Raw genomic sequence first — 16,092 nt, forward strand, 5'->3', positions numbered from 1 at the left:
TTTTTTTTGCCTTTTTTTGTATTCTCAGCTCATAGCACAGTGTCTGCCACTTAGTTGGTGCTTAATAAATGCTTATTGATTTATGTAACTGCTGGGAGGCTCATTTCCTGTCTAGTCATCAAAGGCTTAAGAGCAAGACACAAAATCAGTCAAGAGAGTCTGCAATCTCACCTCTTGATTGGACACTGCTACGGAGTTGAGCCAATAATAACAAAGAATCCCGATGATGGATATTTTCAGAAAGATATTCCTAAATAACAAAAGAGAAAGCAGTCACTTTATCCCTTTTGAAACATGCTCATTTACCCTTTCTACACCTGGCAGGGGTGATCCAATACTCTAAAGGTTCATTGATCTCACTGTTCCTTCTAATTAGAGAGTTCACCTACCTCTTTGCACAAAGTAGGTGCTTAATCAGTGCTGGTTGGCTATTAGCCTAAAGCACAGAGGACTCTTCCAACAAATAGATAAATTGTAAATGTGTCAGATGACACGTACAATCACAATAACTCTTTTGGGTTCTCTGGCTTAACTGTTTTTTTTAGAATCATATTTTGCTTTGGGTTTGCATGTTGACATTTGTCTGCTGCGTTAAAATAAAACTTACCAATACAAATTTGTCAAGTCTTTAAAAAAAGAGAGAGAGAGAGAGTTCTGAGAACTTTAGGAAGAAGGGCACCTTGCAAATTATTTTTGACCTAAGAAAGCCACTGAATTTTGGCAAACAGCTAACAGAAATGGAACTAAAGTAAAGTAAATAAACTAAAGTAAAGTAGAATTAAGTAAACAGAAGGAGTTAAACCCTTGGGTCATACCCATGATTTCACCTAGGTACTCTGGGTCTGGACGCTCCATTCTTCCACAGTTCTAACAGGACAGTGGCCATTGTATTGTACCAATGGCCTAAAGTAGCAATGTTAGGAAGCCAGTTTTGACAGACAGGGCAATGCCTAGTTCCTCTTCCCTTGGAGAGATGAAAGGAACAAGACACTGGGGTCTTATGGGTAAGGAAGAAAGACTACACAGTCTGAAAACCACTATCAATGAATGAAAGGCAGCATGGAACACCACAGATCCCACCTCTAACACTTAGTGGCTTTGACCCAGTAATTCAATCTCTCAGGGTCTTACGCAAAATTCTAAGCCTTATATAAGCTGCTGAACAGATGTTGGTCTTTATTGATAGCAGGAATTTCTTTATGAAGAGTTCCTTATATCACAAAAATCACAGGTCCAGTAAAAAAAGAAAGATGGAACAATCGTGAAACTTTAATGGTTAGGAAGAAAGGAGAACGATCCTAGGACTTCTCAATTCCCACCCTGATTGTTCAGTCAGTCATGACTGACTCCCCATGGACACATTTGAGGTTTTCTTGTCAAAGATACTGGAGTGGTTTGCCATTTCCTTCTCCAGCTTATTTTACAGATGAGGAAACTGAGGCAAATGGAATTAAGGGACTTGCCCAGGGTCACACTGGTAGTAAATGTCTGGGGCCACGTTTGAACTCAAGAAGATGAGTCTCCCTGACTCCAGGCTGGGAACTCTATCCACTGCATCATATAGCTGCCTCTGTTCCTAAAAGATTGTGATCTAGATGGGGCCTGCTCTATCAATATGATTCAAGGCAAATCAATTCCAGTATGTCTACAGCTACATAATAATATTAATTAATAATAACAGCTCGTCCAATACCCCCAGCAAATTCTTCATTTTCTTTCTATTAGGAAGAAAGGAAACAAGTACTTATTAAGCACCTAATATGTGCCAAGCACTAAGTGATTTACAAATATTACATCATTCAATCCTCAAAACTCTGGGAGGTAGTTGAGGAAGCTGAGGCACCAGAGATTAAGTGATGTACTTGTCCAGCACGGCTAAATATCTGAGACTGGACTTGAATTCAGATCTCCACTTCCTATTCGCTGCCTCATTTAGAGATCAGAGCCAGGTGGTTAGGTAGTTAGCCTAAGAGGTCTTCTCTTTAGTACAGAAGAGGAGAGCAAATATCTCTGTAGCCTAAGGAGTCTAGGGGCCTATTCTAGAAAAATGGGGTGGGAGTGGGGTTCATCATTGTTCACCCAGGCTCCTTTCTCCATCTTTCAAGAAAAGCCAGATCATAGTGGATGATAGGCCTGAGATCATCCCCTAGTCCTCCCCTCCACCCCTTCAATGTAAGCAGCGTCTTTAAGCAGGAAGGGAGGAAGTTATGACTTACCTGGTGATGATAACTAAGACCTGATGCCGGGGAATTTCAAACTTTTCCACCAACCCAAAGGAGGAGTAAAACAGCGGTATAAAGAGATTGATGCAACATACCAGGAAAGGCAGCAGTAAGGTGGCCGCTTGGCTTTTGTGTTCTCTCAGAAACTGTGGCCAGAGAAGAAGGGGAAAAAATTTAAGAATGAGCATTGAGGCAAACTACTTGTTCTTCTTTGTGTGTTTTTTTTCGGTTTTGTTTCTTCTTTCTCATGATTCCTTCCATTGGTCACAATTCTTCTTTACAAACTGACTATTGTGTAAATAAGTTCACTGTGAAGTTATATGTAGGAGATATGTTGGATTCCATGCCATCTTGGGGAGGAGGGGGGCGGGGGGGAAGAAAATCTGGACTCAGAATCATGCAGCACTGAGCGTTGTAAACTAAAAATAAAAAATCTTAATTTAAAAAAGAAAGAAAGGGATCATTATTCAGAGGCTCAATCAGTTGAGTCTTATCATGGCAAAACGACAAGAAAAAGCAGCCAAGTCAATCTATGCTACCCTCTCATTGGTCTGGGGTAAGAAGTGCCCCTCCACCCCAGCTAAATCCTAGGAAATGCTAGCATGGATATAACTGTTCAAGGTTTACAAAGCACTTAATTTATTTTATCTCATTTGATCCCCATAACAACCTTGGGAGGTAAGAGCTATAATTATCCTCAGTTTTACAGACGAGGAAAGGGAAGCAAGTCATTAGACTCACCTCCTTCTTCCCCCACCAGAGCTTTCAGTGAAGTATGTGGAGAAGAGAGCACGAATCAGGAGGAGGAAACCAGAGCCTGGGAAAGATGCCCCCGACCATCATGGTAAGCATCACCACTGTGGAAGGGCAGCTGGGGTAGCCCATCTAAGAGGTGCCCGGCCCCACCCTAGACACACACTGTACCTGTAGCTGTGATTGATGACTCATACCTACAGGCCTGCTTGTTATTGTCTGTCCTTCATTTCAAAGAGGACCAATGACATCACGAGTGACATCTTGATTTGACTTGCATGTGAATTGGATTTAAGTGAGGCAGGTTGCACAAAGTCCTCAGCCTCACTCTCTTCTCCTGAATCACCCAATCCAAAAGTGGGACAAAAGTCATACTGACTGGTGGGGAGGTAGTAGATGATCTTGGAGTGGTTTGCCATTTCTTTCTCCAGCTCATTTTACAGATGAGGAAACTGAGGCAAACAGAGTTGGGTGACTTGCCTAGGGTCACACAGCTAGAATGTATTTGAGGCTAGATTTGAACTCATGAAGAGGAGTCTTCCTAGCTCCGAGCACAGTACTCTATCCTGTGCCACCTAGCTGCCCCATTCTACTTTTAGGGAGTATCGAAGTTAAGTCCTTCCTGACATCAAACCAAAATGTACCTCTCTGCAAACATCACCCATCGTTCACAGTTCTGCCCTCTGGGAGCCACAGAAGTCGTAGAGCTAGAAGGAACCTCAGAGTTCACCAAGTCCCATCTCCTCACATGAGCAGAACCAGGAGAACATTGTACACAGCAAATACAGTAGTGTTCAATGATCAATTGAGAACCATTCAGCAACCCTTAGCAGTACAGTGGCGCGGACGATTCTGATGGACTCGCCATGAGAAACACTCTCCACCTCCACAGACAGCATATGAAGGCAGATCGAAGCATACTTGGAAAATTTTCTTTATTATCCTTTTTTGGTCTGTTTTCTTTTGCAACATTGCTAATATGGAAATGTTTTGCGTGACTACACATGCATGATCTCTATAAAGTTGTCTTCTCAAGGAAGGGGAGGGAGGAAGGGTGGGAGAGAATTTGGAAGTCAAAATTTTTTTTAAAATGTTAAAATTTTTAGTTTATATGTAATTGAGAAAAAAATACAATGAAGATTTTAGTTCCACCTCATTTTATAGAAGAGGAAACTGAGGCACAGAGATGTTAAATGAGTTATTCAGGGTCACAAAGCTAATAGGTGTCTGAAGCAGGATATGAACCCAGCTGTTCCTGATTCCCCAGAGGCATAGATGGATGGAGCACTGGGCTTGGAATCAGGAAGACCAGAGTTTGAATCCAGCCTCTAACACTTACTGACCCCGGGCAAGTCACTTAACCTCTGTTTGTCTTAATCCACTGGAAAAGGAAACGACAAACCATTCCAGTATCTTTGCCAAGAAAACCCTATGGACAGTATTGGCATCCACGGGCTCATGAGCCGTTGGACAGGACTGAAAGACTGAACAAAAGCTTCCTGACTCCCAGTTCCGAACCCCATCCCCCACAGCAGTGGTTCTTGAACTTTTCCATGATGGTTGGACTCTTCAGTTTAAATGAAACTTTGGCAGAAGTCTTGTGGTAAAAATCCCCTAAAATTATTGTTTTAATGCCTATTAACAAACTATATAAGATTCATCTAAAAAAATAACAGGGTGTTTCAGGGTTCCTTGCAGTACCTTTGGAGAAACACTGCACTAAAGTAAGCTGGGAAATCATGAATAGCATCAGAGGGCAGTAGCAGATAAGTTTGCCTTATTTACACACACATACTCATAAAATCCAAGGTCCTCAGGGCCATAGGCTGTTCGAGCTAGAAAGGAAAGGACTTTGGCAATCATCTAGTTCAACCCCCTTCTTTTTACATAGAAGGAAGGAAACTGAGGCCCAAAAGTTGCCTGAAGTGGCATAGCGAGTTAGCAGCAAAACAGGGACTAGAAGTCACATCTCCTGATTTAATTTTTAATTCAATTCACATTCACCAGTACATTCTTGGTACAAAGCACTATATTCTTTCATGCTGTTTATTCCTTTTCAAGAAAACATTCTACCCAGCAGCAAAAATATAGAGGCTGCTAATTGGGGCAGTGAATAGAGTCCTGGGCCTGGAGTCAGGAAGACCTGAGTTCAAATCCAGTCTCAGACACTTACTTTCAGTGTGACTTTGGGCAAGTCACTTAATTTCTATCTGCCTCAGTTTCCTTACCTGTAAAATGGGGATCATGATAGCACCTACTCCCAGAGTTGTTGTGAGAAGGAAATGATGTGACATTTATAATAATAAAGTGCTTAGTACAGTGCCCGACACATAGTAGGCACTATATAGATGCTTATTTCCTTCCATTCCCCCTCTTTAAACATACCCATGACTCTTACCAGTGGCCAGAACCAACAATAGGATTGGCAAGCTTCTCCTCTCCTTTCCTGACACCTTTGCCCTTTCCAGAGGATACCATTACAAAATATGTTTTCTTTCGGCCCTGTTAAAGAACATTCTTGGTTCTCCCGTCAATACCTCCCTGTGATTTCTATGCTGTACAGTGAGTGAGCAAATAGATCCTGTTTCAAGCTTTGCCTTTTAAAGAGCTTCTGAATGTTGCCTGAATGAATTCATTGTTAAACTGACCTCTACCGTGGCTGACTGATGGATGGCTGGTTTTGTAAGGCATATACGTCAGGCAATGGAGGGGCTGTGGCGGTCTTTGGATCTTGAGAATCGGTAATAAATTACTCCCGGGATCACTTGAGTAGAAGAGTTTTGTGCTGTATCTGTTGCTTTTCTAGATAGATCCTTAAGGGCAGAGACTGTTGCAGTTCTTTGCATTTGCAATATCATCGCTTAGCACTGTGCCTGGCATATGTGCTTTAGTAAATGCTTATTAATTGATGGTGAGTGGGTTAATAACCCATTTGAACCCACTCATCAATGATTACAGAAATCCCATTCAGTCATACCCTCCCCCTCCCAGTGATCCCCCTTGTAATTATTCAAATTTTGTTCTCCATCTCCCCTTCCTATTCCTCACAACACAACCCTAAAACATCCCACTCTAAAGCTAAACATCCCATCCTCTGTGCTCTCTGGAATGCTTGGTCTGTAGGGAGCAGATTTGCTTTCATCTTCAAGCTCTTCCTTTCCCACTCTCTTCATCTTCTGCCTCTCACAGAGACCTGGGTTCTTTCCTGATGACACAGCTTCCCTGGCCACCCTTTCCAGCAATGGCCTGCATTTTCCTTCATTCTCTCACTCGCCAGTCAAGGTAGGGGAGTTGAAATATGCCTTGTTCCTCATGCCACTTTGGTGCTCTTCCTCTACCCTCCGTCATCTAGCAACTGCTCCTCCTTCGAGGTTTACACCATCCATATCTACTACCCGATCAAAATCCCAGGAACCATTATCTGCTGACCTTCTTTCTTCAGTAAGTTCAGTGCTACCCTTGCAGTCTTTCTCTCCTCCCCAACTCCTGTTCTCATACTAGGGGACTTCAACATACATATGGTTGCTCCCTCACACCCCTAACCTACCAGTTCTTCCACTTGTTAACACCTCCATGCCACCTCAACTATAGAGATGGTCATACTCTTGATCTTGCCACCACCCTCAAATGATCCACTTCCATGTTTATGAGTTCTGAAATTCTCTTATCTGGTCCAATCTGTCATCATTCCACCTCTCCCTCTGCCTTATAATCTTAAATCCTACCCTTCTTCACCATGACCTTCAATTCCCTCGAACCCTTAGTTCTTTTGCAGACTATCACCACTGCATTGGCTACACCCTTCTCCCCTTGCCCATCTTAGTGAGCCACATCTAGCCTTTCAAATCCCTCTTCCTCTTATCCTATCAGAGATCTTGCCCTGCCGTGCCTCAGTTCTGATTACCCCGATTATGCTGCCTTTACTCTTTACAGGCTACTAATTGAAGGCAGAGAAAATCATAAAACCATGTTGATTGACTCCACTGCAACTTATGGTACATAATCTTGATTTGGCCCTCACCAGACAAGGCAATCTTTTTACACCTCCCTAACTGATTGATCTACTCTCCACAGCTGCTTTTCCAAACTTTTTTTTAACTCTCCTCAAACCTCCCTCAGCTCCCTCTCCTCCTCACCTCTCAGTTGAGAACCTTGGCTCATATTTAATTAAAAATATTGAAACCATTGATTGTGAGCTTCCTCTTCTCTCCTCTTCTTCATTTTATGGCACACAGCTGCCTTCTGCCAGTATCTCCTCATTCACTTCTGTCTCACGTCATAAGGTGGTATTTCTCCTTTTCAAGGCAAACTCCTCCACAAGTGTAAGTGATCTCGTTCTACCCCAAATTTTCCTACAGACTGCCCCCTCTATCATCCCCACTCTTTCATTTATCTTCAACCTCTCATTGTCTACTGACCACTTTCCTATTCTCTCTCTCTCTCTCTCTCTCTCTTTCTCCCTCCCTCCCTCTTTCCCTCCTATTGGATCCTTACAACAGCTCTGTGAATTTGGTAGGGCAGGTATTTATTATTAATCCTGATTGCTTGGTGTTTTTGAGACTGGATCCGCCTATCCCATCCCAGTTGAGAGTGCAGCAGGTACTCACTAATCTACCCTACTGCTGATCCAAATGGGAGCTTTGACCCCTCCTTAGGCGATCAGGTGCCTAAGGGGCTCCTCCCTCCACTCAAAAGGGCCCAAAATATTGGTGCTGGGGTTAGTGTAGACACCCAATTGGTTTAGCCCACTGCAGCTCAGAACTCCTGAGCTGATGCAGTCCCCCATTCTCAGTCCTACCATAAGCAAGGATTACAAGTGTGCGCCACATGCTTGACCTCGTTATCCCCATTTAACAAGCTGTGAAACTGAAACACAAAGAAATTAAGAGACTTGTAAAGCTCACTTAGCTAGCTAGAGATAGTTAGTATTAGAACAGGAACTGCTTCATCTCTAGACTGGCATTCTTCCCTGTACCTTGTGCTGTCTTTCCCCCCTCTCAGGAGTTACCTTCAGGTTATCAAAAGCCAGGTAATAAACAGCCGAACAACAGGCAACAGCCACCCCTGTGGAAACTATCCAGGCTGCCAGGTGGATGCAAAAGTGAGATAACCTTTGCTTGAGAGGTGCAATCACATTCTCGTGCCGGATTTCTGACAGATTCTCCTGCAACCAGAAGGAATTTTGGGTGATCCATCAATGCTTCTATCATGTTAGCAACAAACATGCCGCCACCCCTGCCCCCAACCCTCCCATGAGACGAGTCATCCCCACATCCAGAGGCAGGACAAGAGGGGACAGTTTTCCAGAAACCACATAAGCTAAGGGGAGCAAAAGAGTCAGATGCAGTGGTGAGCTTCAGCCAGTTTGCATGGGTTCAGCAAACTGGTTGTTAGCAGGGATGGGGCCTGTGCTTGCCACATCAGCAGTGGCAGCGGTGGCAGGAATGCCTTGGCTCGGTTCTGTGGAGAGCCAGTTGTTAATTTATTTGAATCCCACCACTGGTCAGATGTCGTGCCCAGAAAACAAAGATTGGGAAGGCAATGGTTAGATTACATCACAGGACAGAAGGGGAGAGGAAGAAAAAAGAATGATTCCTTAAAATTTTTTTTTTAAATTTTAAAGTAACATTTAAAAAAATCAATCTGTCCCTTGCAATTCTGCATGCCCCACCCCATGCCCCACCACATACATTATTTTTTTCATTCTTTAAGACATCTCTACATAGTCTGACAAAACAAAATTCCATATAGCTATGTTTGAAAACTCACGTGAAAATAAATGAAAAGGTTATTAACTGTGGTGATATAAGAAACAAAAAAAATGTCAATAAAACCTTATAAAAAATGAAAAACATCTATGAAACATTGTGCTTGAAAGTACTGTGCTAAGTGCTAGGGATGCAAATAGAAAAAACACAACACGCTTCCTGAGACAGAGAGGCGATGTATTCAAGAGGCGGAAGAAGACAAGCATCTTTGGACGTGCCAATGTGGGAATTTGTTCAGCTTGACTATGCATATTTGTTAAAGGTTTTTTTTTTTCTTTTTTTATTGGTGTGGGGGAGATGGGAGGGAGTGAAAATAAATGCTTATTAATTGAAAAAAATAGAAGGGGTTGTAAGATAAAATAAGGGAATTTGCATCAGGCGATCTCTAATATTCTTTCCAGTTCTAAGAATCTAAGAAGGGGATTAGGGATGGGATGAAAGCACAACAGATGTTCCCAAGCTTCTTTTTAATTTTTCTTTTAAAAAATTTTGTCTGAACTTTAAAAAAAATTTAGAGATTTCCATATTAATAGTAGAGCAGAAAAAAAGAAGACTGTACATGAAACTATAGGTCCATTTTATACATAGTTTGTTTTCCTTTTATAGTATACAATAAATTCCATCTGTAGGTTTTTTTTTAAGTTTAAGAAACAAAAAGTCGCAATTCCTGCTCCTAAAAGGAGCTAACGATCTAAGTAGGAGAAGATAATTCATAAAAGAAAGTTTGGCTACAAGGTCAAAGGAAAGACCTGGCAATCCCAAGGATCCAGCCAGTGGGCAGTGACTGAACAAATGACTAGGCTAGGGAGTTCTTAACAGTGCTGGGGTCCAGAGGGCAGAGAGGCAGGGTATATAGTAAGTCCTAGAAGACCCTGGAATTCAATGGCAGGAAAGAAGATGAGGCTTGGTGGTCTTCCATCATTCCATCAGAAGGAATACAATTGGTGACTCCAATCTCATAGAAGAGGTATGAGTGGTCAAATAGCTTGGAGGCCAAGGGTCATGGGGCAAAAGGAAGGCAGGGTGGGAAGAAAACCCCCATTGGTGGTATATATGAAGAAAATAAGCATGAAAATATAAAGTGATGCATAGAGAAGAAGGAATCATAGCAATATACATATTAAATTGATATGAAAATAACAACAAAATCTAATAAGTACACAGATGAAAAAGATACTGGAAGAAACCTTAGAAGCACTTATGATATTAGTCATTTAAAAATATTATAAGTATATTATCTTCCTTTTGGATTATTATGTATATTTTGGAGTTTATATTCCCACATATTTTTTATTCCTTATGTTATTATTTGATCATTTTTGGTAATGGTTATTAAGCTTAAATAATTTTTTAAAAAAGAAATCATTTTTATTCTCATGCCAATCACTTCCCAGCCTGTCTAAACCACTTCTGCTATAATCTAAAATCATATGTAGGGTATCCTAGGGCAATATTCCCAGATATCACCCCCAAATCCACCTTTTGTTCCATCACCCAAACCCAATCCAGGGTTGGAAACTTCAACTATAGACATCTAAGTCTAAAATTTAGGCAGGGCAAAGTAAATAGAGGAGGAATGCAGATGTCTCCATTAATGGAATCCCCTGTGATAAAGGGGCTGCTTGGGCAGCAGCTCCAGATGTGAATTGGGATGATCAAATGAAAGGACAGCCTTTGTGTAAGATTTGCACAAGAGTTTTGGAATATAGACCCATTCCAAGTGTGGGTTCCTTTGGTTTGCTCCTTTAAAGAGATATTCTATACTCTCATCCCCATCTCTGAATGTAAAGAACAGATAAGTGGAGCAGTTCTAAACTTAAATATCTGAATCAAATATGAAGATGCTGAGGTGCATTTCAGTTTGTAGAGTCAGTGCGTATAACAGAATTTCACAGTCTCTTTTTTAAGTCTCTTGTTTTAGTCCATAGTAGACTGCTACCTCTTATGGATAAGCTATTTTTCTTCTACAATTTGGTTAAGCGGGCATGGATGTGTTGCTATCTGTTTTGGGGGGCAGATAAATCTAAATCAGCATCTTTCACACAATTGAGTATTTGAGACCTAGTCAGAAGATAGGATAGACATCTTAAATAATGGGTTTTTTTTGGTCTTCCTGATCACAAGAAAATGAGTTAGTAGATATCTGGGCCTTAGTTCATAGGCAGTATAGAGAATTAAAGGTGTTTTAAACTGTGCTAGGTAGTGCAGTGGAATTGGGTGGTCTTGGAACCAGAAAGACTCATCTTCATGAGTTCAAATCTGGCCCTAGATTACTTACTAACCGTGAGACCCTGGGCAAGTCACTTAAACTTGTTTGCCTCCGTTTCTCATCTATAAAATTAGCTGGAGAAAGAAATGGCAAAACACTCTAATATCTTTGCCAAGAAAACCCAAGAAAACATGAGAATGGAGCAGATTGGTTGTAAAGCTACTGGTAACCCATCAATACCATGGAGCCCAAGTGTGAGAGGCTGACTCATAAGACATCACAGAGGAAAAGTTAGATGAGAGGTGGAAGGAGGGAAGATGTGCTTGGCAGGTCTTAACTATACCTTGAGTTCAGTGGTAAGGTTTCTTTGCTTTAGCTTCACGGCTTTCTCATGAGTGATGGTGAAGTCCCAGGAAAAGACAAGCTTAGCAGTCCCTCTGGAGTAGATGTGGGGGTTAATGAAATTATTCCGGAAAGAACAGGCCATGCTATGAGAGGCAAAAGCAACAACACACCCAGTGTCATTTTCATCCAAATTCTGGAGCTTAGTGTAAGGTTGACTACTTTTTATTCAATTCTAAAAGGTTTCCTGGGAAGCCACTTTGATTAGCAGAACTCCCAGGGTAATTGCTTTACATATATAAGTGAAGTCACAAATAGACATGTACCTCTATTAGGGGAAAGGAAGTGTACCAAGTGCCATTACATTTGGTTCAAATTTGGTTCAATCCAATTCAATATTTATTGAAAAACCTATGTAAAGATCACTGGTCTAGAAGCTGAGGGTTTTGCAATGATGAGTAAATCATAGTCCTTGTCTTCAAGGAGTTTACAGTCTAATGAGTGAGATGACAGGTATGTGGGCAACTATAATACAAAGCAGAGGGTATCTAAATTCATAATGGATATAAACAAAGTGCCATGAGAATTTAGAGGAAGTACCTCTGGTACTGGATTCCCCTAACAATTTTGTCATACTACCTTGTAAGGTAGTACCATGGTATGTGTGGGAGAAGAGGACAAAATTTCTCTCCCCCAGATGAATGCGGTGGCTGACTTCAGCAAGTTTCCTGAGGTTGGCAGCTTCCAGAGAGCCTCCTCACCTCCCTTGCCTTACTCTTTCTTCCCAAATCCCTGCTATCACACCATGAACTTCCATGGCATGTTTGTATAACACATGGATCTTTCCTTAGAAAGGGTCCTGCTCCAAGGTATATTGACTCTACCTAGTTCTATACCAGTCATCTTCCTGTAAATGACCCCAATGTCCTTTAGTGTTTCCTCTTTTTACCTTTCAGCGGCACAAAAAAGAGAACTCCTGAAGGGGAAGGATTCCAGAGTCCTAGGAAAGCTCTCTTCCCTGTCTGGCCCTGTCTGGCAGATTTCTTTGATTTAGTGAAATTAGCTATATACTCAGATGATAACTCCCTCATCTATCTCCTGTAGCTAAGAATACACATTTTTCTCCAACAAGCATACTATTCTTTTTGTATTGTAAAATACCTGGTATTTTTGAATAGTTATCTTTCTTTTCTTTGTTTCATGGAATGTTACTTTGAATAATGTTCAATTTATGAATGCTGCCTTAAAAATTCAGAAACTCTTGTTGGGCTCAAGGTAGGTGTTCTCCATCTTGACATTTACCCCGACCAGCCAGAATAAATAGCTGCTTGCTTCACTTTTAAGTGACACCTTACTGCTATTATCTGACCCTGACTTGATAAATCACAACCCTCTTGGGTTCCCGTAAAATTCTACTACACATGCATTCCCAAGACAGCCTTATAACAGATCTCCAGTGGCAATGTATTGTAGAGGAAAGAACATTGCTTGGTTTGAGTTTGAGTTCTCGATTCTCTCATTTAATAGCTGTGGAATGCTGGGTATGTCACAACCTCTCTGAGCCTTCTATTTCCTCACGTGTAAAACAGAGATAATTATGCTTGTACTTCCTACCTCGTAGTGCCACTGTGGCTTAGTAAATATAGCACTGAGTTTGGAGTCGGGAAGAAGGGTTTAAATCCCAATTTAGACACTAGCTATATGACCCTGGTCAAGTCACTTAGCCTCTACATGCCTGAAGAAATTCTCTAGGCTTGACTCAGTAAATCATGGAGAAAGCTCCCATAGCAGGAATTTACCACACTGATGAAATCACAATTCACCTTGGTATATCTACTTTCTAGGATTATAAGTTAGTAGGGACATCAGAGATCATTTAGTCCAAACCCCTCATTATGTAGATCAGAAATCTCACAAAATACACCTCCTCCTTGTATATCCCCACCCTGCTGCCCTAAAGCAAATAAAGTGGTGAAACAAGTGGTGAATCTTTACTCCAAAGAGATAAAAGAAAAAAGACAAGCATCCACATGGGCAAACATTTATAGCAGCAATTTTTGTAGTGGCAAAGGATTACAAGTTGTGGCATACAGTTGTGGTGGAACAAGTTGTGATGGAATGTGCTGTAAGAAATGAAGGGGATGGTTTCAGAAAAACCTAGGAAGATTTACATGAACTAATGTAAATTGAAGCGAGCAGAATCAGAACAACTTACAAGCACCAGCAATATTGTAATGATAATCAAAGTCTTAGCTATTCTGATCCATACGATGATCCACAGCAATGCCAAAAGACTCATGATGAAAAATGCTATCTAACTCTACTTAGAAAACTGTTGGACTCTAAGTGCAGATTGAAGCATGTTTTCTTTAATTTTGTTTATATTTCAGGATTTTTTTTGCAATATGGACAACATAGAAATACGTGCTGCATTACTTCATATGTATAAATGGGTACTGTATTTCTTGCCGCCTTAATAGGTGAGGGAAGGACTGAAGGGAAGGGAGGAATTTGGAACTGAAAATAAAAAGAAAACAATTAAAAAAAACAACTGGTGAAATCTGATAGACAAATATACAGAATAAGAACCACTTTGGAAACGACTGATAAGAAATTGTTTGCTTGACTGAGCTTATGTGATACAAAGGTTCTATATTTCTTTCTTTTTACCTCTTTTTCTTTTCAGCAGGAAGTGAGATTAAAAAAATAATGCTTGAAATCTGTTGGAATAGTTTTTCTGTACTACTTTTTTTTTCTTTGAAAATCTTTGTATTGATATTTTAAAATAGGAAGAGGGGTAGGAGGAATATATTAAAAATGAATAAAATATTTTTAAAAACTCAAAGGGTATGAAATTAAAAACAAGAGGTGAAAAAATAGTGAAACCTTTTATTTCTTTACCCTGAACTTGCATTTTAATTTAGGCTATCGAGAGTGATTCCCAGGACACATCTTAGACATCCTACTTAATGGTGAGCTGTTGAATTTTGTCTAAGTGTGAAGACAAAGAGGTGGAACTCCATACCTATAGAGTAAGGAAAAGAAGCAGACGACCAGGTACAATCCAATTGTGAAAATATATGCCAGCTGCATGTTGTAAGAGGTATTGCTTCCTTTGTGCTTGATAGTTGAATTGGTATAAAAGCCGTAATACAACACTGTTTGTTGAAAATAACCCTGAAATGAAAGAAAAGAACCCTGAAATGAAACGGTGAACTCTGGGTGGAACCATTTCTTTGGAGAATAAACAAATGACTGAGGAGTTCAGATCGGTTACTTTTCAGTTTGGTAGGAAATTGGGCAACTGAGTTTTTTAAATGTCCAGTCTCTCCCACCCTCCATTGCTCCCAAATCTAGAGATACCTTTGTCAATATAAAACGTTGGCTGGAAAGGAATCCACTCATCTCTGAAGATAAAAACCTTTAAGTTTTATGGTGAACAAACTTTGAGAACTTGATCTCCTGATTCTATCCCACATGAAGAAAGTTACTTAGGTCAAGTATAATTAAGTCAAGCCAAGTCCCCATTAAACTGTGACCTCCCTGAGACCAGGGATTATTTTTTGCCATTCTTTTTCTCCCCAACATTTTGCATAGTGCCTGGCACATAGTAGGCATTTAATGAATGCTTGTTTACCTGACTTGACTATGGACTAAGTTAGAGAATAGGCTAAGAAATTTTCACCTAATAGATGTTGAGTGCATTGGGCTATCACTTGGTTCATGTTGGTTACGAAGCTCCTGTTTCATGGTAGCGATAGAGCAGAAACTTCTGTACTGAAGTAAGGAAAGCAATTTTCTCTAAGAAGTCCTTCCTAAGTATTTCTTTATTGCTTTGTTCTTTATTATCCCGACACTTCTATATTAAACCTGTGCCCTATGATCACTTTTTTCTATTTCTTTGTAATTATCTTTAAATTGCTTCTGATGTATATCTTGTGGTCTTTAAAGACAAAGACTGCATCTTTTATTTTTCTTATATTTCCCCACCCAACCACTCCCATAGCACTTAATATAGGACTAGACACTTAGTAAGTGCTCAAAATGTAGACCTTTGTCAAAAACAAGTGGGGCATTTGGAACTATGCCCTCTGAAGTCATTAAACTGTGAATATTCTTTGACCTGACTATATCCCAAAGAGATCAAAGAAAGAGAAAAGGAACTCTCTCTGTCTCTTCCTTGTTAGGATAGTTATAGATATAGATATATACATATTTGTGTGTATATCTGTCTATCTATCTATCTATCTATCTATCTGTCTATCTATCTATCTATCTATCTTATCTATCTGAATATTTCTAGCAGCTGAAAGATGGAGACCCAGAGAATGTGTCCCTTTGGGGAACAGATAAACAAATTGTGGCATATGAATGTAATAGAATTAATGTGCCCTAAGAAATGATTAAATGGACAGTTGCAGAAAAAACTGGGGAGATTTCTATGAACTGACTGCAGAGTGAAATGAGCAGAACCAGGAAAAATAATATACTGTAACAATAGAATAGAGTAAAACAACTTTGAAAGACTTTAGAACTCTGCTCAATGCGATGATAAACCACCAGTCCAGAAACCAGAAGGTGAAACATGCCATTCGTCTTCTGTCAGAGAGGTGATGAACTTAAAAATGAAGAGATTTACATTTTGGGGTATGGTCAATGTGAGAGTTTGTTCTGCCAGATAATGAATGTTTATGATGAGGGCTTTTTTCTTTTTTTTTTTTCTTTTCTTTTTTGGTTGTTTCATTTCGGAGAGGCAGTGGGTGGAATAGATTATAAATTCATGAAAAATAAATAAATA

The 16,092-nt window shown here is 40.3% G+C and overlaps 1 protein-coding gene across 1 annotated transcript in view; it reads right to left on the reverse strand.

Moving 5' to 3' along the window:
- Positions 1-16,092, reverse strand: part of TMC5 (transmembrane channel like 5) — a 76,538-nt gene that overhangs the window by 37,550 nt on the left and 22,896 nt on the right. The window contains 6 exon segments of the mRNA XM_036749301.1: positions 172-250; positions 2,217-2,368; positions 7,984-8,139; positions 11,296-11,496; positions 13,001-13,021; positions 14,313-14,471. Of these exon segments, the coding sequence (XP_036605196.1) occupies positions 172-250; positions 2,217-2,368; positions 7,984-8,139; positions 11,296-11,496; positions 13,001-13,021; positions 14,313-14,471 (768 nt within the window).

Source organism: Trichosurus vulpecula, chromosome 1 (genome assembly GCF_011100635.1).
Source record: "Trichosurus vulpecula isolate mTriVul1 chromosome 1, mTriVul1.pri, whole genome shotgun sequence".
NCBI classification, from domain to species: Eukaryota; Metazoa; Chordata; class Mammalia; order Diprotodontia; family Phalangeridae; genus Trichosurus; species Trichosurus vulpecula.